Below are 25,128 nucleotides of genomic sequence, written 5' to 3'. Positions count from 1 at the left end.
ACAAAACAAATCCTAGCTGCGCGCCCTTGTAAAATTCATAAGTGCCCAGCAAAAAAATGGAAGTTGTGCAATTGGAGTTATGAAAAATGCACTCCGTTTGATACATTTTATAAGCAGTTGCTTTAGAGATCCCTACAAAACAAAAACAGTTGGTTGATGCCTACCCGCCCCTGATGATATTATTTCTTCAAAAAAGAAACAAGAGTGTATATATTTCGATGAATTTGTTATAAAATAAAAAAAATACAAACTAAAGTTGCGAACATTTTTGGGGTAATTTACGAGACGGAAATTTTTAATGGAGTGGAGCTGGAGTCCGTGCCGATAGCTGAACTAGTGATGGGAAGGCAACATAAAAACCTTTTAGGATGACGAAGCAAAATCGGTTGCGCTTGGATTAAATGGAGAACGGAGGAAGTGCACTCAATTGTGATTGAATTTAATGGAAACTTTTTTAATTTATGTTTATATAATAAAGTTCTTTGTATTCTTGTTTTACACAAATAATAAATGCATTTTATTTATTCTGGGATATTTCGCAATAGCTTGCATTTTTACTGCATCTTTGGATTGATTAAAAACGCAATCCGAAGAGTGCCTTTAAATTTAATCCAAAAGACTACATAAAAAGTTGTGATTTGGATCGAAAACGGAGTGCATCATAGCTGTGTGCTGTGTAAGCAAAATGGAGTGTATCCTAGCTGCGCGCTTTCTTGTAAAATTCATAGAAAAAATGTACTCCAACGGCACTTGTACTGTACACTTGCAGTGATTCAACTGCATCCGCGTATACAAACTTTTTGCTGGGATGTCAAGAAAAGCGTGGACATTTCCGATATTTTTATCTCCAAATTAATGGTGTTGACAACTTAAATATTATATCGAAAATATCTAATGTTGGGAATATCGATGGTTTGCCAGCTCTAGCCTGGACCAACAAATTTCTGGGAGAACGTTTTATACCCCAAATGAATACCAAATTTCAGCCATTTCGGTGGATTATTGAGCCCATACCCTTCAAAATACCGAAAATCGGATGGTACCGTTATATGGGGGCTATACTAAGGCGTGAACCTATACCGACAAACTTCATATGGAACGTTGGATAGCCTAAATGAAGACTAAATACCAAATTTCAGCAGTTTCGGTGGAAAATTGAGGCCACAACCTTCAAAATACCGGAAATAGGGAGGTACCGTTCTATGGGGGCTATACTAAGGCGTGGACCAATACCGACAGATTTCATGTGGATCGTTTAATACCCCAAATGAATACCAAATTTCAGCCATTTCGGTGGATTATTGAGCCCATAACCTTCAAAATACCGGAAATAGGGAGGTACCGTTCTATGGGGGCTATACTAAGGCGTGGACCTATACCGAATAGTTTCAGAGGGAAAGTTGTATACCCCCAACGAAGACTTATTACCAAATTCCAGCCATTTCTGAGGAATATTGAGGCCACAACCTTCAGAACACCGAAAATCGGGAGGTACGTTCTATGGGGGCCATATGAAGGCGTGGACCTATATCCACACATTTCATATGGAACGTTTACTACCCCAAATGAAGACCGAATACCAAATTTCAGCCATTTCGGTTGATTATTGTGGCCACCACCTTCAAAATACCGAATATCGGGAGGTACCGTTCAATGGGGGCTATATGAAGGCGTGAACATATACCGACAAGTTTCAGGGGGAAAGTTTTATACCCCCAACGAAGACTAAGTACCAAATTTCTGCCAGTTCGGTTTGATAATGAGGCTAAAACCTTCAAAATACCGAAAATCGGGTGGTGCCGTTCAATGGGGGCTATATCAAAACGTGGACCGATATAGCCCATTTGCAATACCAAACATCCTAGTAGTAAATAGAAACTTCTATACCAAATTACAAAGCTCGATGTTAAAAATTGCGACCTGTATCTTGATTTCAACAGACGGACGGACGGATAGACGTACATTGTAATATCGACTTAGACTTTTTCCCTGATCAAGAATATATACACTTTGTAGTGTCTTCGATGAATATCTCGATGTGTTACAAACGGAATGACAAATTTAATTATACCCTCCATATTATGGTGGAGGGTATAATGATGAAGTAAAGGCCTTTTATTTTATGTTATGTCAGAAATGAAGCAGGAAAGCAAGGCAACCAAGCGAGGCAGCGTATGTACCCAGGCCTTCACTGCTTTATTGAAATGTGTAGTTTTCTTTGCATCTAGGTAACTTAAATGCCTGATACTGTACCAGAAGTGGAGTGTTTTTTACTGTTCCAGAAATGAATTAAAAGCTTCGATTTATTATCTAGAGTATGACCAGACACTCGTAAGTTAAGACGGTGCAGATCATGGTGGGACATTTGGTCCCAACCTTTACCTATAGAGTTCTTGCTGGAATATAGGGCGATCAAGTCTTTCTTCGTACATTCTCATCGTTCCTCTTCCAACTTACTGGATAATCGAGTATCACATCGACGCATCAAGGCATTGACTTCCCGAGAGAGACTTAATTCCATGTTATCCAGCACAATATTTCTCGTCCTGCAAAAACTGTGATAAAAAATGTTTTCATTAAAAAACTTGTTATAATTGAAACTAATGATTAATTGTCTGGCTGTGGAGAAAAAATGCTTCTTTATTTTCGTAAAAAAAATCGACTGAAAGGAATTTCTCAAAATTTTTGTTTTTCGGTTCGACTTGAGTTGTTTTCTCAAAACTAGATTTTGTGGGGAATTTGACAACAACAAAAACATTACCAGGAAGATGTAGTTGGGCAGTGCGACCATCGGATACCCTAAGAACATAAAATTGATAATAATTCCTCTGATGCGGTAGAGTCAATATTTTATAAAATTTTATTTCTTGTCGTGGGATAGATAAAAACAAGTACAATATTTTGAAAAACAATTTAAGTTGTTATAATTTGTGCGTATTAGGTTAAAGAACAACAAATTAATGTGTTAGGGACTAACAAAAATGTCGATAATATGAAATATTTATACACATTACATACATGTGTATAATATGCAAGAGCAACAAAAGCCTGATGGTATATTTTGGCACGAATTGTAAAACTTCTATCAAATTCAAATTTGGTGTAAAATTATGTGGCGATCGATCGAACGAACTTACTTCTAATGACGGTTCCTAATAGCCTTTCCGTGTAACAGGTTTCTTGGTCACCAACAATACTAGCAATTTCGCTCTTGCTTAAATTCAACCAAACAATATTATCTGTGTATTGGATACTCGTTGCCACAACTGGTAAAAGCCGAAAAAAGATTAAAAAAACACAAGCACCACTCAACACAATACAACTCCAGAGACCAGCTCACCAACCAATGTTGTTTAGAGTTGTTGGATTGGCTATAAGCAATTTTAGCCACAGTTGTGATTTGAACTCTCAAAGAGAAGAACCATTCTGACTTGAGCGGTGCGCGTGCCGATCGTTTAAACAATACTAATAAAGGAGACTAGCTTAAAAACAAACGCACACAAAGCCGCGCATACCCGAAGCATAAAAAAACAAATTAAAAGAGCAAAACAGAGGTGTTGAAAGTGCAAACATTGTTGTGAATTGAAGTACACCAACATATTTATACACACAAATATACATATTTGTACCTAATTGCAATATTAATTAAAACAAAACAATATATTCAATATTTATTTAAATAACAATAATTTTGTCAACAGTTGATTCAACTACAAATTATAATAAAAGTTTATGATAATTAATGTATGTAATGTGTTTCGTTTGAGTCAAAGTGAAATATATTGTTATAAAAAAACACACACACACACCTACGTTAATTTATAAATTCAATGGTCGTGGAATAGCTTTAACATAATTTAATAAATTATTTTTAAATTAAAGTGTTAAGAAGTTGGCTACAAGTACATTCAAGCTTACACACATAACCTAAACCTAATACATGGCAAAGGAAAACTAGAAATCGAAATTCGAATTGTGCAACGAACAACAATGGCCAAATCGAAATCTATGTACTAGAGCGACATGTATAGGTACTCACCTTTATACATACATATATTTGTATGTACGAATGTCTGTATGTACTTAGTTGCTAGACAAGTTTTGGCCAGGGATAATAGTGGCGATACCAGTCAAAAGCACCAACAACAGCGAACCCAGCATCGTCAACAGGAAGGAGTTGTGGATTATTTGTTCGAGGCAAAAACGTTGGGCTGCTGCAAATCGTAATTATTCTTAAGGTAAGCTCAATTCGTAATTGAAGAGGGGGTGGGACACCGGGCCGAATTCCACAAATTACCAAAAAAATAAATGGTTTTGAACCATAACATGAACTGCATGATGACATAGAACATTTTTGCAGTATTCGATTGAGTAGAATAATTTTTTTTTGTATTTTTTATTTATAAATAAATGGGTTTGAACCATGACATGAATTGCATGATGACATAGAACATTTTTGCAGTATTCGATTGTGTAGGATAATTTTTATGTATTTTTTGGTCTGTTCCAGTACTGCAAGAATCTACAACTTTTTACTATTTTTTCCGATAACACAAAGGAAAATATGTTATCGTGGTAAAAAATAGTAGCTTCTTGCAGGTTCTGGAACAGAGAATTTATTTATATATGGGCAAAATATAGATACAAAACGAAGTAAAGCTAATGTTCAATGTTCAATGTTTAAATAATTCAGTCATCTAATGATCACAAGAAGCCACTGTGGAACAGTGGTAAACTAGCCCACCCTGCACTCAGAAGGTTAAATTCCTTACCAGAGCATTACATTTTTGGGCGGTCAAAAATCCCCTCAGTAGGATGTAGCCACATTTTCTTTCTTCTTTTCTTGTCTGCTATGAAAAACAACTCTGAAAGTTATGGTGTACTATACTCAACACACCCTTCGGACCCAGCGAAAGGTTAAAATAGAATCCGAATTGATGAACAGCTGTACATATCTTAGACAATCTAAAGATAATTTTATCGCTTTTTCTTTTTTTACGTTTGTCACAGTTGTCTATTATATGTACTATACGTCGGGAAAGTATATCTCGTTTTTTTCCAGGCCATCTCTGGTCGATGGAACTTGAGTAGTCAAGTCTCATAAGAAGTTATTTTGCCATTTGTTTTTTTTTTTTTATTCGCTACATTGAATTCGGCAATCAGGTTTTTATGAAAATGTAATTTTAGAAACAGGCCCGGAATATTAAAAATGAGAAATTTTTACGACATTGTCGAGTTTTTCATAAATTTCAATATTTTATATTCCATTTTCAGCTAAGTTTAAATTTCATATACAGTATGCAAAGTTCATATTCGTACATCCTTAAAAAATGAATAAAATCGTTAATAATTCCATATTTTATGTGCAAATATGAAATAATTGATAGGAATTACAATAACGAAGAAAGATTTAAGAGTAACAAAACAAATTTTTAATTTATTCCGTCATTTAGGTATAGATGGCGCCTGTGTGGGTGGCAAAGTTCGTATTCGTACACCTATAAGCACTATATATTTGGAGTTTTTAAAGATTTTCAAAGCAAAATACCGCAAATTTTTGTTCTTTTCTTCTTTTGGAATGCCTATGCTATAGAAATATTTAAAAATTACGGTAATTTTATTAAAAATTTTGCATGAATAAAAAATCGGACGAATATTTGAAATACTTAAGAAAAATGTGTTAGATATGATTAACTATTGCAATTTATTCCCGAATTTTGGACGAAAATAGCTAACTGCAGTCCATATGTAACAATATTCGAGGTCTAATATAAAAATAAATGTGGTCAGCGTTTGGAAATGCAAAGAAACGTAATCCGGGCTTAGGTAAAGTTAACACATTTTTGGCATTTACTTGGTGAAAATCGCAAGTTTCGTTTTATATTTGACATTAAATGTATTGAAGTTTTAGAATACGGTTTCGAAAATCATTTTATGTCAAGACATATCGGAAATTACGAGGAATAGTAAATTTTTAAGGAAGAACATTTCCCCCAGAAATAATGAATTTCTTCAAAAGGTTACCCCACGTTCTTTCCTGGACAATTTACTTCATTCTTTTGACATTTTTGTACTCATTTTGGATCCTTCGGTAAAGAAATATAATTTTCAAGAAGTAAAAACCATTATTTTCGCAATTTTGGCAGCCATAACCCTCGTTCATAGTAAGCGTAGAATTTCAGTCGTACGCAGACAGTATGAAAATTTGTACAGTTTCATTTTTCTTCATAATTTCTCACAGTTTTCGACATAAAATGATTTTCGAAACCGTATTCTAAAACTTCAATACATTTTATGTCATATATAAAACGAAACTTGCGATTTTTACCAAGTAAAAACCAAAAATGTGTTTACTTTACCTAAGCCCGGATTACGTTTCCTTGCATTTCGAAACGCTGACAACATTTATTTTCATATTAGACCTCGAATATTGTTACAGAAGGACTGCTATTAGCTATTTTCGTCAAAAATTCGGGAATAAATTGCAATAGTTAATCATATCTAGCATATTTTTCTTAAGTATTTCAAATATTCGTCCGACTTTTTATTCATATAAAATTTTTAATAAAATTACCGTAATTTTTAAATATTTCTATAGCAGAGGCATTCCAAAAGAAGAAAAGAACAGCAATTTGCGGTATTTTGCTTTGAAAATCCTTAAAAACTCCAAATATATAGTGCTTATAGGTGTACGAATACGAACTTTGCCACCCACACAGGCGCCATCTATACCTAAATGACGGAATAAATTAAAAATTTGTTTTGTTATTATTAAATCTTTCTTCGTAATGGTAATTCCTATTAATTATTTCATATTTGCACATAAAATATGAAGTTAATAACGATTTTATTCATTTTTTAGGGGTGTACGAATATGAACTTTGCATACTGTATATACTTTGTGGCAATTTGAAACACTGTGTAGCTTACATACAAAGGTAACACAAATTTACCGGAATATCTCAGATATTATTCTATTTTCGCTCTACATAAATATGAACGTATTGTTTTTTAGTTTTTTTCGTTAGAGTGTTTGCCTCACCCCCAGTTTATGTATTTCGAAACGAAAATGTGTGCGCATGAAAGACACCCAAACTTTAGTTTTTGAAATATTATTGCCTTCGCTTTTACTTCAAAACAAAAAACAAATTTGAAAAACACATTCAAATTTGGTAGTTTTTCTTGCGCATTCATTTTCTTATCGACATACATGAACAGGCTGTTAATTTTGCCTATTGAAGCTTTCAAAATTTCTACACTTAGAACTTAGTTTTTGGCCGAATAAAACAAAAAAGACAACACAAGCCTTGATTTTTGTTGGTGTGTTTAATATCTGCCTGTCTAATCTCTATGTGTGTAAATCTAACAAAAATGTTAAAAAGCTATATTTGAATAGCTCATAACCTGTTCGACGAATCCAAAGCATAAAATCATGTCAAGACAATAAATTCTTTCTTGTTATTTTGCCTATGACACCACCATCGATTCACCACAGCTTTGCATAGAAACGTCAATGTGTGCGTATGTGTGTGACCTTTTTCATTTGTTCTGCTCTTTGGGTTTTGCTAATTTAAATATGTACTTTGTACAATGATTCCAACATAAGCATTCAAACATTTGTTTAGTTAATTATGTTCGTAACAACAAATCGCCACTGTGCCCGACCCACGCTCACACAAAGACTCAATTAAAAAAAATAAGATTTAAGAAACATAATTTGTTTATGTGGAACAAATTAGTTATCGTTACATTTCCATTGGGGTTGTCAAAATTAAACGAAGATCCTAGCGAATGAATCGGACAAAATACATGAATAACGTCTTAAATGTCAATGGGCGTTTTATTGTTAATGATCAAAACAAAAACACTGCCATCTTTCATTCGAATTTCTAGCAAAACATATTATGTGTGTATGAAAGAATGCACATACATACATACAAAAATTCATTTCATGACAACACTGACCCAATTTTTGTTTGGGTTTGTTTGTTAACTGGACGTACGCTCAGGTCGAGACAATAAATAGCGAGGTTTCTGGGTTCGTTTGGGTATGCGCATGTATTACTTTGAACGTATGCATGCCAGACCAGACAGACAAACACTTTCTCCGTCATGCTTCACCCCGATCCAATCGTTGGTCTGTATAAATGCCTAAATATACACATATGATTGTATCAATGTGTAAGGCAATTAAAAGAAATGAAAATTTTGAATGATAAGAGTTACAAACTCGAATCGATCAATACTGCAAAACATGTCAAAACAGTTAATAAGTCTCTCGTAAAGCATGTCATTCTTTTGTTTACTAATGTATGTATGTATTTACCTTAATATTCGAAAGCAACATACATAATTGACAATGACAGTTGAAATTTTACTTACAGACAATTCATGGGTTCGTAATATTTGTCCAACTTTTAAAACCATTATATCTCAATTTTTTTCCAAATTTAAAAAAAAAATGTACGAACTCCTTAAGGCGGTATTTTAAAGGGAACGAAACGGTTCCATTATATGAATTCGAAAAAAGGATTTTGTTAGAAACTGTAATGGAAATTCTTAATTTACTTCTTATGAAATTAAATATAAATGAATTAACAAAAGTAGTGAAATTACATTTTTAATGATAAGTGTACAAAAATATAGAAAAAATAAATAAATTAAATAAAGGCGACAGCCATGTTAGTTCACAAAATATTTACGTCAGAACAAAAGACTTAGGACACAAACTCATTTCCTTTTGAAGAAGAAGAAGAGCGTATGAGAGATGCCAGTTGTCAGCAACCTACTATAAATTTGTCTATTTGCAAAGCAAAGCAACCAAGAAAGGGCTGAGCCGACCATGTGATACCCTACACAACTACCTTGGGCATATGTTTTCCTCGGACTAAAATTCCCCTTTCGAAAACTGTTACACATTTCAACTTTATAGTATCAGGCTTAAGGAATTGAATCAAAAATTTTTTTTAAGGTACCGGGGATTGTAAATGTCACTCTTTTGCTAAATTTCATCACATCGGAACTTATTTAAAAAGTTTTAAATACAATTTTATTATGGTTACATCACAAAGAATTAAATAAATAAATAAAAAACTCTGTATCACTACTTTCTCCACACTAGGTTGTTCTGAAAAAAGTTGACCAATTTGCCAGCTAAACTTTTTTGGCTTATTATTTATTTTTAAAACATTTTAAATGAGCTGTATTCGATATGAGATGCGATTGCATTATTTTAGCATTTTCTTAATTTTAGCTATACGTTGATGATAATTTTAGATATGGCTCATACGCATATTTTATCGAACATACTGATCGTATTAATGATTTCTTAAAATACTGCCATTACTCCCCGGCTCTGTTGGTCTTTGTCAGCAATAAGGTGATTGGTCATATTTTTAATGAGCACCTTTCTAAAAAGTTAAAATATTGACTCTTTCGTCCGATTTTGTTAGCCTTGACTTTATTTTAATTACGATCTCTTAAACTCAAAATCCCACTAACTTTGTGAGGCTTGAATCTAATGCGACATTTTAGAATCTGTAAATTTTTATAGGGATTCTAAAAAATACCAAGTAATATCAAATATTTGTGTTGAACGATGTCCTGACACCCACTTGTAAATTTCAGAAATTAAAAAAACATGTTGGCTTATTTCAAAGAATAATTAGCATAGAATGAGAGCCCCGAATACTCGCTAGAAATCACTCGAATTTCACTCGCGAGTGAAACTCTTTTCGAATTCAAGCAATTTGATGGGGGAGGGGGGCAACTTGCCCCCTCCCCACCACCAAAGTAAAAAATACCCCACCAACAAAAAAATTGCAATAAAAGAAAAATTACCACCTCCCCCAAATTTTCAGTCGCGAGTAAATCGAGCTTTGCATAGAATATGTGTTAAAATTGTCAAGTGGATCGATCGATGAAGGACTATATCTTTGTGTTCTAAATAAGCCCAAAAAAGGTTCGTAGTTTTGTAGTAAATCTACCAAAATAGTTTCGTAGTTTTCTTGAAAAAAAAAATCATGAAAATGTTTTTATTGGCCTTACAACTGGGCTCATCCCTTAATAGGAAACGCTATTCAAGTGAGCAGTAGTGTGTGTTTATGGGTATGGCTTCGATTTCTGTTATATTTGTGTTCTAAATAAGCCCAAAAAAGGTTCGTAGTTTTGTAGTAAATCTACCAAAATAGTTTCGTAGTTTTCTTGAAAAAAAAAATCATGAAAATGTTTTTATTGGCCTTACAACTGGGCTCATCCCTTAATAGGAAACGCTATTCAAGTGAGCAGTAGTGTGTGTTTATGGGTATGGCTTCGATTTCTGTTATATTGTCATGTTATTATTATTGTCATATCAAATATACTGCTAATTTAACAGTCGATCACATCGCTTTGTGACTATAAAGAAAGATAATTAATTTATGGATATCGAATATCAATATCCAATGCAAATATATGCGCTCAATTATGTACGTACATACATAAATTTGTATATCATATTAGCATTTGCAAAAAAACCGGGTAACTGCACAAAACGACCACCAAAACGAGACAAAATCGATTAGTTGTCAATGAGAGCCGTACCTAAAATTTTTTGCGCGACATTTTTGCAGAACATTTCGATGCTGAAAAACGTCATTTTGTGGTACTTTTATAGCGGCTCTTAAAATAAGGGACGAAATGGACATTGAAGGAAGCGAGTTAGAAGGTCGAAATGCTCTACGAAAATAATCCTCATTCCATTTGACTGACATGTCATCTCATAAATAAGCTAGGACAACAGTTAACGAAGATATAACGCTAATTCCAGATGCCTGGCAGGGTCTTCAGCAGAAAATGCATCTCGCCATAACTCGGAAGTTCGGCTCACGGCGGATCTGTTCTTCGGTATTCTTAATATACTCACCAAGGGCTTTCATCCCCAAAAGGAATTGTCTCTGTCCCAAAATTTCGGTTCACAGTGTAATTTATAATAATTATTACAAAATTGCTCTGTTTCAGAATCTGCAAGAAACTACTATTTTTTACTACGATAACTTTTTTTCCATTATGTTATCGAAAAAATAGTAAAAGTTAGTAGATTCTTGCAGTACTGGAACAGACCTAATCACGGTGCTCTTGAATCAAATTTAAATGGAAGGTGCTTACACTTGGGAAGTTTTTGCGGATTCTGAAACTACAATGTTTATAGATGAGAAAAATCAAAGAGCAAAAAAAAAAAATCGCCGGAGCGCTTTTTAAATAAATCGCGATTCAAGTTGACATTTTTAGGGGTTGTTTAGGTTTTCACGATTTTGCTTTGAAACCACAAGTCCTATCAAAATGAGACTGAAGAAAATGTAGTAGCTATGAAAATTCTCTACAAGATTGACCTTTACGGTATTTTCGTAGGTTTTACCATTTTTGAGATATTGAAGTTCAAATTGGGACAATGCACTGACTGTATCGCCCCCTTATAAGACAATGTAATGAAGGGTGTGCCTTAACTAACTTTTAATGAATACCGCTTACACAGGGAAAGTTTTTGTGAATTCTGAAACAGCAATGTTCATTTATGATAAAAATCCAAAAACAAGAAAAAATCGTTGTAGGGATTTTTAAATAAATCGCGGTCAGAATTCACATTTTTAGGTGTTTTTTGGGTTTTCACGATTTTGTTTGGAAACTGCAAGTCCAATTGAAGTGGAGCTAAAGAAAATGTTGTAGCTGTGAAAATTCTCTACAGGATTGACGTTTATGATGTGTTCTCAGGCTGTACAATTTTTGAGATAAAGAAGCTCAATTTACATTTTTAGGTTTTTTTTGTTAGCGTTTCGCGATTTTGATGGAATACGGCAAGTCCTATCGGCATGGGACCTAAGAAAATCTTATAGCAATGAAATTTCTCTGCAAGACTGGCTTATGTAACTTTTCCTAGCTTGTACCATTTTTTAGATGTATATATATTTCGGTCAAATATATGTGGTAGATATATCTAACTCTGAGCCGATTTAAAAAAAAAAAACAAATATTAAATGATTTTTGATTTTTCTGAGACTAAACCATAAAAAACTCTCTGTCAGATTTCAGTTTTTAAGCTTTTGTCGTTATGGTTGAGGAGCCAATTATAAGATAAGGTTTTTGTTTAGTTTTATAAGATATTCATATGTATGTAGTAGTTGTATTTTTTATTATTAAAAGAAATATTGTTTTACTTTTCATTGGCCTTTGGAGACTATTGAGCACTATTTAATTGAATAAATTAATATTTTGCAGTTGGAGTTCATTGTGCAATAATATGTGCTCTTCCCGAATTCCTTAAGAACAGAAACAAGATTTTGTTAGATTTTGATTTTTTTGGTTATTTAATTCGACCTTTATTTTGATTACTTTAAATGTAGTAAATAAAACGAGCTCGAGGTCTTTTTGTTAGATTATATGGATATTATATCGTATTTAGCGTGTATGTATTGATTTGTTGAAGATTCTTTCGGTAATTATGTAGACATAGACCTACATCTACTGGGTCAAGCAATAACAAGTTGGAACTAATGAAATGTGAAGTAGTGATTTCACGGCATATTTTAGAATTAATTCGCACTCCATTACTAACATTTTACCCAGCATTCATATAACAAGTTTAAATTCATATCAATGAATGATCGACTACCTTGAAAAACAGACGTAACCATCCTCGAGTTTCAACGTAAACTCCACTCGTAATATACATACATAGATTGTTGTGCGATTTTGCTTGTAATTGCTCAAGGCATTAGAGATTCCTTTCAACATCAATTTGTCAATAATACCAGTATTTGTGCGTGTTTGTGCGAGCTTGTCTCCTTCCCACTAGCAGCATATCATTAGCATACTAAGAAGATGCCAAGAAGTTTGTGTGTCGTAATTAATCATCATTAAAGATGCTGATTGTTTGTTCGTTAAGATTGTTGTTGTGCCAGCAGTCGATATTGTTTAGGTTTTTATCATTAAGAGTTTTGTTTTAATTTCTGGATTTCTGATATGCCTGCTGATCTGAGGCAGTTACTCGCAGAATTATCAAATCAACAATTTAAAAGGGATTATGTAACTAGTCGAAAGTAAAACGATCATATCCTCGTAGTTTAAAATTCGTGTTAAAAATACATACATACATACATTTTCTTCTAGACTTTGTCACTTTACAATTTCCATAATATGGATATGATATGGATAATATGGAGGGTATAATTAAATTTGTCATTCCGTTTATAACACATCGAAATATTCGTCGGAGAGCCTATAAAGTATATACATATATGTATACTTCTTGCAATTTTTTAAGATAAATGTTTGTAATTTGGTATAGAAGTTTCTATTACTTCATGTTTTGATATATCCCCCATAGAACGGTAGCTCCCGATTTTCAGTATTTTGAAGGTTTCAGCGCCATTATAACACAGATTTTGGTATTTAGTCTTCGTTGGGGGTACAAAACTTTTCATCTGAAATTTGTCGGTATAGGTATACATTTTCATATAGTTCCCATAGAACGGTACCTCCCGAATTTCGGTATTTTTAAGTTTTACAATTTTCCACCGAAATGACCGAAATTAGTTAGTTCGTTAGGGGTGTACAACTTTCCACTTGAAATTGATCGGTATAGGTCCATGCCTTCATATAGCCCCCATGGAAAAGTACCTCCGGATTTTCTGTATTTTGAAAGTTGTGGCCTCAATTTTGCATCGAAATGGTTGGAATTTGGTATTTAGTCTTCGTTGAAGATCTGAATGTTGTTGTATAGGTCCACGCCTTCATATAGCCCCCATAGAACAGTATCTCCCGATTTTCGGTATTTTGAAGGTTGTGGCCTCAGTATCCCACAGAAGTGGCTGAAATTTGGTATTTAGTCTTCGTTGGGGGTATACAACTTTCCGCCTGAAATTTGTCGGTATAGGTCCTCATCTTCAGGTAGCCCCCATAGAACGGTACCCTCCGATTTTCGGTGTTTTGAAAGTTTTAGCCAAATTATTCAAATGGAATAACTGAAAGGTACAGGCACAAAACATCACTTCAAAAAAATCAGACAGTATAGGTTTTTGTATAGCCACCATATAAGCGTAGTCACCATTTAAGGTTTTTTGAAGATTTTAGTAACATTTTTCTACCGAATTGGCCGTTAATTGGATTTTTGTGTTCCAAGAAGATAGAACAATATAAAAACTTACTCGCAAACAAACTGTCCATATATATCCAGGTTTAAGTCTATCCGATATTGCCCAATTTTATTTATTTCGAGGGTTTTCTTTGTCAATTTTTTGAACCGAGATTGCTGTAATTTAATATTGTGTGTTGCCCGTAGTTCAAAAGCTTATTTCGAAAATTTGTAAATACTGAAGCATGTTTTGGAAAGAACTACGACGACGCCCGATATGAGCTCTATTGAAGGGAATATTATCAGTTAAACAAAATCAAACTAATTGTTCTTAGTCACTTCAATACAGTTCAAGGTAGAGGGTATAAAAAGTTCGCCCCTTCGTACTTATTTAATATGCATAACTTCAATATATCTTTTAGTTTCAGGACAACTATGTTTGTATTTGCAGATATCAGGAAAAATGTCTAAAATTGTTTTTTCCATTTCACAAAAATCAAAAAAAATTTTTGATACTACATCAATGATTTTTGGTACATAGATTAAGAAAAAAATCAGCATTCCAAATCTGTTTTCGTTAATAACTTTGATCGTTGCGCGCAAAAGATATGGCCGTTTTAATTATGATAATTAGAAAAAATTCTAAAAAAATCGCAGCTTAATATAGTTAGATGTTATATCCAATTATCGTTAACTGAATTCGTAACCTTTGCGATGAAGCAAAAAATAATCGCAAAGTCTCAATTGATTCGCGAAAAATCAAATTTGTTAAATCATTTCACGTATTTACAAACATATTTTTGAAACAATAGCGCTCATACTTACGAAAAAAATATAAAAAAAAATTATAACAGCATCCAGACATTTTGAGGAATAAAATGAAACCTAAGTTGTGAAGGTTGGAGCTATAGTATTCATGTTATTTGCAAAAATACGAAGAAAATATTACGAAAAAATTAAAATCATATTATTCTAATTTTATTTTTTTATGGTTTTATAGGAAAAGTTGGAGAAAAATTTTTGAGTTCTTCGGCATTTTCGTCAAAATTTCACGCAATAATGATGATATTTCGTTGTAACAAATTTTTCGCTTATAGTTTTCCTATTGGATAATATTATTAGAACCTTATATTAAATCAGAAGGCATTCCAACTGTGGCATAACGTTAAAATAATGTTATATTGAATATTACAACATTTGAGACGCATATAAACCGCGTAATTATGAAAGTGACATGATGCGCATCCGATTTTACAACACAGCGAATCAATCCCTTTTATTTGATGTACAGTTTGTCAAATTCTATTTGGCGGCCACGATGTAGCATCTGCTGCATATAAGGGTGCAAAATACAGTAAAATGGTCATAATTTCCGCGAAGTTCATTTACATTTTATGCGCATCCGATTTCAATAATCACCATTAAAAAATACATCATTATATGCCGTTTCAATGCGATCCATCAAGAACCGTGGATGTAGCATCGCACTCAATTTTTAGAAAAAATCTATTATATCTCTGGATTTACGAGAGTTTTTAAATATCTGTTTTCGCGCAGTTTAAACACGCGTATAGATCTATTTATTTAAGTAGAACTGACATATCCAAAGCGCATTTTAATATGCGATATTTTCAAAACTATTTTTTGCAAATTTTCGAAATTTGAGGGGTATGATATCCGCCGATCTAGTGGGTGGATTTTTACGCGTCGTGGCTTGTTAGATTCAGAACGTAAAAAAACTAAATTTACGCGGGTTTCCACGGAAATCGAATGACGTTTGTAAATTTTAAACCAAAAAAATAGGTTTTTGAGAAAAATTTACGCACAAAAATTTCGTGTTTGGGTGCAGATTACTGTGATCCTGTGAGGGCTACACCCTCATGTTATGCATTAAAAAATGCGAAATCGAGAGTACTACAATCAAATAATAAGCTTTTAGGGAAATCCAGCTGCGCGTCCCGATTAGAGCAAAAATTCAAAAAACCCAATTTTTTAGGTTTCAAAATGTCAGCATCCGTTTGAGGTAGATACAGTGGATATATTAAAAAATCATACATTAGAAACTTCAACTCTGAAGTGTACTCTTTAACTTCTCCTTTGAGCATTAAGCTCTACATTGTGTTGTAAACCCACTAATTGGAAAATAACATAATGAAACTCGTTTATTTCAACGATTTTTTTCCGATTTTTTTACATTAGTAAGACCACAGCTTCCGCTCAAATTATTATTTTAAGAAACCCCTCGGTGAATCGGGCTAAAACAGTTTATTTTACCGAAATGCGGTCAAAAATTATGGTTTAGTGAAACTGATCGCGAGTTACAATACCCCATACCTCAGTTTCAACATAAGTTAATTTTCTACAAAAAGCTTGATATATACATTGCATATATTGCACATATTCCCGAACCTGTTTATACTTTTACAATGTCATGATTTGCAGCCACTGGTCATTCTTAAATGTTTGCTTCGCCGTTTTTTTTTTTTGGGTGATGTTTAAATCTGAAGCTATTATTGTTATTTGCTGGTTTGGACAGTAATTTGGGCAACAGTTTTCTTTTTCGCCTGGCCCACAAACAGCTGCAAAATAAGTACGAGCAGACAACATGTTTCTCTTTACTTTTTTACCTTGCCTGCAGTATTTATATGCCTCGCATGTTTATAACATTGTAGATACAAGACTATATGCTCATGAACATACATATGTATGTACGTACATACAAACACATTTGGGTGCTTATACATATGTACATATCTGTTTAAATGAATGTATATATAAATATGCATATATATGTATGTAGCTGTAAGAAATTCTTTATACTGGCGTGTTATTAAGAGACCCTCATTTTTCTCGAACCAATATTGTAATGTATTGTTTGAACCACAATTTCCGTTTGCTTAAAATGTCCGAGGAAATGTCTTTTGTTGTCTTAACAAAAGTTTACTTTGTGTTAGCCATACCTTCATGTGCGAAAGCCTGCTAAGTGACAAACTGTCAGCATACTGCGACATTAAATCGAATCTGCGATTAATTGAACTTTAATGTAAACCGGTGCAACTTATCTTAAATGTCGTATCCGAAGTGCATAAATTATCCCTTAAAGGTATGTAAACGACTCTTGGAAATACATTTATATCGCCACAGGTGGCATTATTTATGAGACCACATTTCGTAATGACCAATTGAAAAATCGTGTGGGAGACAAGAACTACAATCTGCATTATATCCCACAGTCAAACTAGAAGGAAGAGAGTGTAATGGCGTAAACATTTAAAATTGCAAATCTATAAAAAATTCGTTTGATAACACTAGGGAACTGGTATAGAAATAGATATGTATATGCGAAAAGAAAACAATTTTAATTGGAATTTGTCATTTACGAAAAATATTTTTTATTTTTAATTATTGCAAAGAACTCGAAACATTTTGCCGTGACCTTTTAATGCTTTCAATTCCATAAAACATTTATACGCTACATGTTTCAAATAAATCTGGACATTTTGTGACCTCAAAGTTCTTATGTAATTCTGAAGGTAAGGTCGGGCTCTTTTTGTTGGAAGTGCTAAGTCTTCACGTATAATTTTGTATAAAGGAAACGACGTTATAATGTTCATGTTTTATGTATATTAAGTATGTATAACCTTTACTATGGCATATAAAGCATGGGTTTTTGGCAAATACATCACTTATTTGACATATAAATTCCGTTTGGTGTAAATATAGCATAATATACAATTGACTTTGTTTAATTCATTTGATACTTTCTTCGCTATTTCTCCATCAAAATCCCAGTTTAACGACAGAATTCCCGACATTTGTATATGTCCATCATTTTTCATATTCATTTTGTCGTTTATTTATTTAAAGTTTTAATTTATAATGTTGCGTTTTTTTTCTACTGAATTTTATCGGTAACGACAAATTCGTTACCGAAATCCATTACTAAAGTACATGAGACTGTTAAATTGTTCTCCCTTGTTCCTAGGAAAACACTAGTCCAATTACAGCAACATCGATAGATCAAATGTGTCGAAAGTATTTTAATAACAAATAAACACTGGCGAAAATGGCGCTACAATTCAAAAAAGTCACAACTTTTCCATTTTGTTGACCAGTGTAATCGATTAAAAAACTCCATTAAGTGTTTAACATTTTTTGTCGTTCGATTAGAACAAATATTATTAGAATTTTTTGAATTTCTTGTACATTGCCGGCCACACACTAGCAGATCTTGGCAACAAGCTAGTTGATACTAGTCTAACCGACTGAAACACATGCCCAGGCAAGTCAGTTATCCATATGCCACATACTGAGATGCCTATAATTAATGAATTGAACTGCAAACGTTTCATACATACGTTTTCAAATGTTTCTTTGGTATTACAAAGAAGTGTTATTGTGTCTGTTGGACAAACTGTTGTCAAAACACTATCAACCATACGATTTTTGCAGTCGGGAAACGTTCTCGTAGTGACAAATGCCTACTGAGTTTATTATTGATTCTGATCGATTTAAAAGGACATTTATTATTATTTTTATGTAATAATATGAAAAACTTGCTGAACCTGATGCGCTCCCCAATTCTGACTTTGAATAAACATACTAATTAGATGAGCTTTAATTACCTGTACTGTAATTCTGTAACTCATTTTTTGTTTACCGACAAAAACCTGTAAAATTGAAAAGCAAATTTTGCTCTGTTCCAGAACCTGCAAGAAGCTACTATTTTTTACAACGATAACATTTTTTTCTTTATGTTATCGGAAAAAATAGTAAAAATTAGTAGATTCTTGCAGTTCTGGAACAGACCAATTATTTATAAAAAGTATCAAAAACACTGTGCGACAACAAAAAAAAAAAAAAATGACAAGGAAAATCGATTAGATTATGAAAGTAGAGCTAAAAATATGAGACACGTGTATCGGCGTTTTTAAAGTTTACGTCGGAAAGTAACCAAAATAGGCGGGGCAAGTTTCGCCCATTTTTAAATTTTTCGAAATATTCGAGTTTAGATATGTTGGAATCCTTGCATTTCAGGTATATAGTGTCTTTGGCAACTTTACTTAGGAGGGTTTGGGAAATATTTTTGTTACAAATTTTAACCCTCATGCGGTTCATAAAAGGGGTCTTTTTTTGTCCTTTTTTCGAAAATCTTTCAAAAACTCATCGTATCAAATCCGAATATTCTACAAAATTGTTCGCCATAAAATTTTACTATAGGTCAGAATACACCAAACCTGTAACTCTTGTCTAATCGCCAGGAATCTCTAAAAATGAAAAACACGTTTTAGGGTTAAAGTCGGCCTTCATCTGAGTTTATTCAAAATTGTCCCACAAAACATAATTTTAGAGAGATGATGTCAGAGACAAAAATATTCTTCGTCAAATTTCACCATAGGTCACCAAAAAAAATGAAATGTCTATTTACATTCTATAGCATGAAAATATCAGTGTCAATTTTGCTGAAAAAACATGAAAGTATTTCCCAATTTTTTTGATAACAATTTCTTCCTTCTTTTTTCTAGTTGATACATGGAAGTAATATAAAACTTGGTTATAGGTGAAAAGTGTCAAAGGATGAAAAATTCTACACAAAATTTCATTATGAGTTTCAAAATAAAGCATAAATCTATCAGGCATGTCACAGATTCCGATCGGAATGGTTTCAATTCCGTAGTTTCATTTCGATCGTTTTTGTTTTAGCTTCTTCAGATTCCGATCGGTTTTGTAAAATCGGAAAACTTCATTATTTAGTTTAAATACGAAATTAAATGTAAATTTATTAACAAAACAACATTTTTATTATTTCTAAGTGTTTGAAAGTGGCAAATTTAAAAAAATAAAAATACAATTAAGTTCGCAAGATCAAAAGTGGTTTCATTCCGAAAAATTCTTCGTTTTCTGAAGAAGCTAAATACGGAATGAATTCCACTTTCGATCGGAATTCGTTTCTGTGACATGTCTGTATGTACACTATTTCCTTAAAAAAATTAGATTACAACTTTATATATATTAGGATGACTGTTAATTTTACATAATTCCATACTGGATCAAAATCTAGCAAAATCCTTTACTTTTTGGGAATATTGTTAAAGAAAGAAATTTTCCAAATGAAATTTCATTATGAGTCTCTGAATAAAAGAAATCTGTAACAATAACATATAACATTCTTAGCAGCACTTGTTTTTGATATATAGGTTTTAGGGCCATATTTTTAAATTTTCATACAGTGTCGTTGTGATTGAAAAATATAAATATCTTATTAATTTAAAAACATTTGTGGTGAATATATATTTGAAAAATATAAAAAAAACCCAGATTGGACCTGCCAAAATTGCATATTTTGTATACTTTCAACTTAAATTCCGTAGTTAGGATAAGCCATTGGTTACTTATATTGCATTCGAAAATACATTAGAGGTCTACGGCTATGGTCCAGTGAAAATATAGGTGTCATATGGGCCCTCACGTGCACAATTCGGTGTGGTCCAAAAAACTACAATGATGGGACTCACTCCTACTTTGGTGGCATTTACGGAATAAACCTTAGAAATTGATGAAATGCAAGAATTCCAAGATATCCAAACTCGAATATTTCGAAAAATTTAAAAATGAGCGGAACTTGCCCCGCCTATTTTGGTTACTTTCCGACGTAAACTTTAAAAACGCCGATACACGTGTCTCATATTTTTAGCTCTACTTTCATAATCTTTTCGGCTTTTCCATCATTTTAAAAAAATATGAATTTTGTTAAGCCTATAGCCTGTGTTGCTAGTGCTTTATTACTATAATTTTATTATAATTTGTTATTATAATAAATATTTTAAATAAATAAATGAATTTTGTTGCACAGTGTAATAGTTGACAACACTATTGCCATCGGTTGGACATAGCAACAACACTAACTACCAAAATCCCAAGTATTTTAGTTCTACCGATTTTTGTCGGTAACACAAATTTTTTTAGGAAATCTCACTTCTGATAACATGAATAAAAATGCTTAAAAATATAAGGGGTGAATTTGCTCTCCACCCGTATTGTGGCCTAGCCTTAACGATGGCTACATACTGACACTTTTTAGTATCAGCCTTGCTCAAATTTTCCATGAAAAATTTCGTCTCAAATACAATCACAAAATACATCATTCAATACCGTTCATATAACCCCAAGAAGAAAAACTTTTCCCCTGTTATGGACAACCCCTTGCGACTCTATAGATCTGTTCCTTTACGTGCAAGAATCTTCAAGTTTTACCACTTTTTACTCGAAAAGCGTTCCTTTACTTTTGACACCATGCAATTCATATGAGAGCAGTTTACAACTTTTACTACTTTTATCGGTTTTACCACTTTCAAAAGTAAAGGAACAGACCATATATGAGTACATAGGAATGCGATATTTTGTATTTTTATCCCTAAAAATCTAACGTGTGGTATTACGTATACGCAGTTTGTTCATACAAATGATGTGGGCCATTGAATCTGCGTAGTGAACTAGATAGTTCCATATAGTTCATTTAGGACAACTGTACTTGACAGTACCTTCCCCCTGATTTTCCCATTCCCTGTCGCAACACCGTACACTTATAGTGTGTTATGATGGTTCCTAAGAAATTAGAATGTCCATCTAGTATTTGAACCAAAAATTCAAAATTTTTCATTTGGGTACTTTAGGGATTACTGATTCAACTGACTCTACTCACCATATTTTTCGTATATACCAGATTCAATATTAGCATTCCTCAGGTATTATATATAATTGTTCCACAAACATCCCATAAGGGACAAGGGAGACTTCTCTCATATCAATGAGTGCACCCCGATTCATATTAGCTCAATGATATGGGTCCTACAGTTTATCGCCGAGTCCGAACGGCGTGTCTAAGACACCACTTTTGTAGAGAAGTTTGGGTGCCACCGTGGTGCAATGGTATGCACACCCGCCTTGCACACATAAGGTCGTGGTTTCGATTCCCCGGCCAGGCAACACCAAAACACTTTTCAACGGTGGCAAAATACCCCTCAGTAATATTGGCGACATTTCCTGAGTATTTCAGACATGTAAAACTTCCTCAGGTATTACCTGCCTGTTTTACTCGTGACACATTAGATTGATTTGCAAATTATTTATAATAAATTTTATAATAAATTGATTCAGATATACAATATTTATGGACAATATATTAGTAAAGATGGACAATGTGTAAATACCCGGTAAATAGGGTAAATGCCAACAACAAATTACAGTTAATTCTATTGGTTAGTACCATTTCTAACATCTGAGCGCGACATTTTGCAAATTAATATAGCCTATTTTAGTTTTACATAAAACACTTTAAAAACTTCACGATAATCTGATAGGCTTTTTGAGGCTATAAGAAAGCATTTTATAACATTTTTCTATTTTGTAAACATACATAAACGTGATTGCTTGAGTGGAGTATTCCCCCATTGGCTCAACTTCATTTATTACCCTCTATTACAGAGAGTAATGTTTTTCAAAACGAACTGACAGTGTTGCAAAATTTTACTGATCGCTACCAATATCATGATTTCATCCCGGCGATCAGTAAAATTTTGCAACACTGTCAGTTCGTTTTGAAAAACATTACTCTCTGTAATAGAGGGTAATAAATGAAGTTGAGCCAATGGGGGAATACTCCACTCAAGCAATCGAAAATGAGATTGAACTTCAACAATAAAGAAAAGAAACAAAAAACAGCCGAGGCACGGGCGAATGGAGCTTTGTTAAAAATAAAAAAAAAAACAAATTCCAAAAACAACCTCACAGGCAACTGTGTTGGTGTTCTTTTCAACTCACAGAATTCGAAGAATTCTTAGTTGATACGTGTTGCAAAATATTTTGATTTTGGTGTTTCTTTGGAAAAGCCGAAAAGTGAGTGTGATTCTCATTCATATGAGAATACTAGACACTTAAAGAGTTCGGTTTTTCGCTAAAAAGGCATCATTTCAAAAACTGAGAAGCCAATTGATAATTCCCTTCGCCGGGATGAAATCATGATATTGGTAGCGATCAGTAAAATTTTGCAACACTGTCAGTTCGTTTTGAAAAACATTACTCTCTGTAATAGAGGGTAATAAATGAAGTTGAGCCAATGGGGGAATACTCCACTCAAGCAATCGAAAATGAGATTGAACTTCAACAATAAACAAAACAAACATAAACGTGTATATAGATTATATATAGTATACATATTTCTTGGTCTTACTTCCCTATTCCATTAATGAATTTTATCAATAATTACATATATTATTTTTTTTCAGTTACCTTAACAAATGCCGCAAGTTCAATGGTATCCAATAAAGCAGTAAGCCCTACAACTGCTGCACCACAGGGTCAGTTAAGAACCAAAGTGAATGAAAGTCTCGCTGCCACCACAATTACTGCCACATCAAAAGCACATGTCACAATTTCCACAACATCCTCTAGTTTCCCCTCAAAGAACTCTGGGCAACAAAATGTGCCATTACCTGCAGTTCGTACCACTACGGCTGCCGTCAACGCAGCCACACCGCCCACCACAAATGTTAAAATGACTGTTGGTAGCGGTCATAATAGCAATAACAATAATTCACGGCAACAGCAGCAACATCATCACATAACACAGACAAACGTTGCGACAGACAAAAACACAGATATGGATGGACATCATAGCTGGGATCCTGGTCTGGGTGGTTTGGAACATTTAGCCGGCTTGTGTATCACTAATTCGAATCATGAAATTGTCCGACCAAAACCAAGAAGGTAATTAATTATCTAATATACATACATATATTACATACATACAAGCGTAAAGACACAGAAAAGTATACAATACGATACCTCAATATACAATTAGCTTTACATGTAGCATACTTTAGGGAGCTGTTTGTGTGAATCGTTCGCCAATGAAGCCACTGACCATAATTAGATATCAACAAAAATGGTTAGAAACAATATGAAGCTTCTGTCGAACAACATATACCTACAAACACATGTATGTAGGCTTGTTTATTGTTAGGCGTTTAGTTTACAATGCAGTCTTTCTTAGAAGGAATTGTTTTTAGATTTTCATGTCAGAATTTGTGAAAACACATTTTGGTCAAGGTCTAAGTGCGAGTGAAACTAATATTATGACCATAAAATATGTATGTATGTCTACAATGGTAGAACTATAAAAGCCAACAAAAACACTTTTAACATCGGTATTGTATGTATCTATTATATTCTGTTATTTGAATTCAACAACACAATTCTTTCTAAGGTATTGTGTGATGGATTAATGTGCGTATGTGTACGCTCATATTTATACGTATGATTGCGATTTTAAGATATTAAAGGGTGATGCGTAGTTGCCCACTTTATAAGTTGGACTAAAGGGCGGATCCGATTAACATATATATGTACATATGTATGTGTAATGTCAGTGTTGAATTCAATGTTGTATGCCACCTTTAAAAACGTAACCTCTAAAGAATATATGCTTTGTGACAGTGGAATAATGTGTGGTCAGTAATAATTTCAATAAAAATTTAAAACGATTTGAGGAAAAATGTTTTAGAATAAATTATTTAATTTTATATAAATCATTTTGTACATACATATGTATATGTTAAAAAAAAACCCACTGTTGTCATCAATGTTGGTGTTAATGGAGAAAAAATCAAATATATTTCTTTTGATTTTCCGGACAGACAAATCCAAATCCTTTGCATAGGAGATGGATGGATTTGCGTGTTCGTTTCTTAGATCTTTCGATGTTAAAATTATACAACACAACATACATACATATATACTTACAGAATGTTATGCAATGGTCAATGTGCTACAGCAAAACAAAAGTTGGACAATACGAACAATGCCTCTCAACAACAGGCATTAAACCATTGGCATGCACCAATTGTTGTGGCCACTTGCTACAGATTTCTGTGAGTGTGTGTGGGAATTTATTGCTTTTTGATTTTGCCCATGTGTCGTTGGATTCAGCAATATTAATTTATTGTTTCGTGTGAGTGCGAGCA

General features: G+C 33.3%; 1 protein-coding gene across 2 annotated transcripts in view; it reads left to right on the top strand.

The window, feature by feature from the left end:
* The first annotated feature begins 3,390 nt into the window (after positions 1 to 3,390).
* LOC141402335 (ankyrin repeat and BTB/POZ domain-containing protein 2) overlaps positions 3,391 to 25,128 on the top strand; it is a 39,866-nt gene continuing 18,128 nt past the window's right edge. The window contains exons 1-3 of one of the 2 annotated variants that reach the window (XM_073983306.1): positions 3,391 to 3,744; positions 3,883 to 4,238; positions 23,392 to 23,872. In XM_073983306.1, the coding sequence (XP_073839407.1) occupies positions 23,418 to 23,872 (455 nt within the window). In that variant the 5' untranslated portion in view covers positions 3,391 to 3,744; positions 3,883 to 4,238; positions 23,392 to 23,417. The remainder of the gene's footprint in view (positions 3,745 to 3,882; positions 4,239 to 23,391; positions 23,873 to 25,128) is intronic. The other variant, XM_073983307.1, reaches the window with a different exon arrangement.

Source organism: Musca autumnalis, unplaced genomic scaffold (genome assembly GCF_047663935.1).
Source record: "Musca autumnalis isolate F117 unplaced genomic scaffold, ASM4766393v1 scaffold_4, whole genome shotgun sequence".
NCBI lineage: Eukaryota > Metazoa > Arthropoda > Insecta > Diptera > Muscidae > Musca > Musca autumnalis.
Note: the sequence above shows the minus strand (reverse complement) of the source record. Positions and strands in the feature narration are given on the sequence as shown.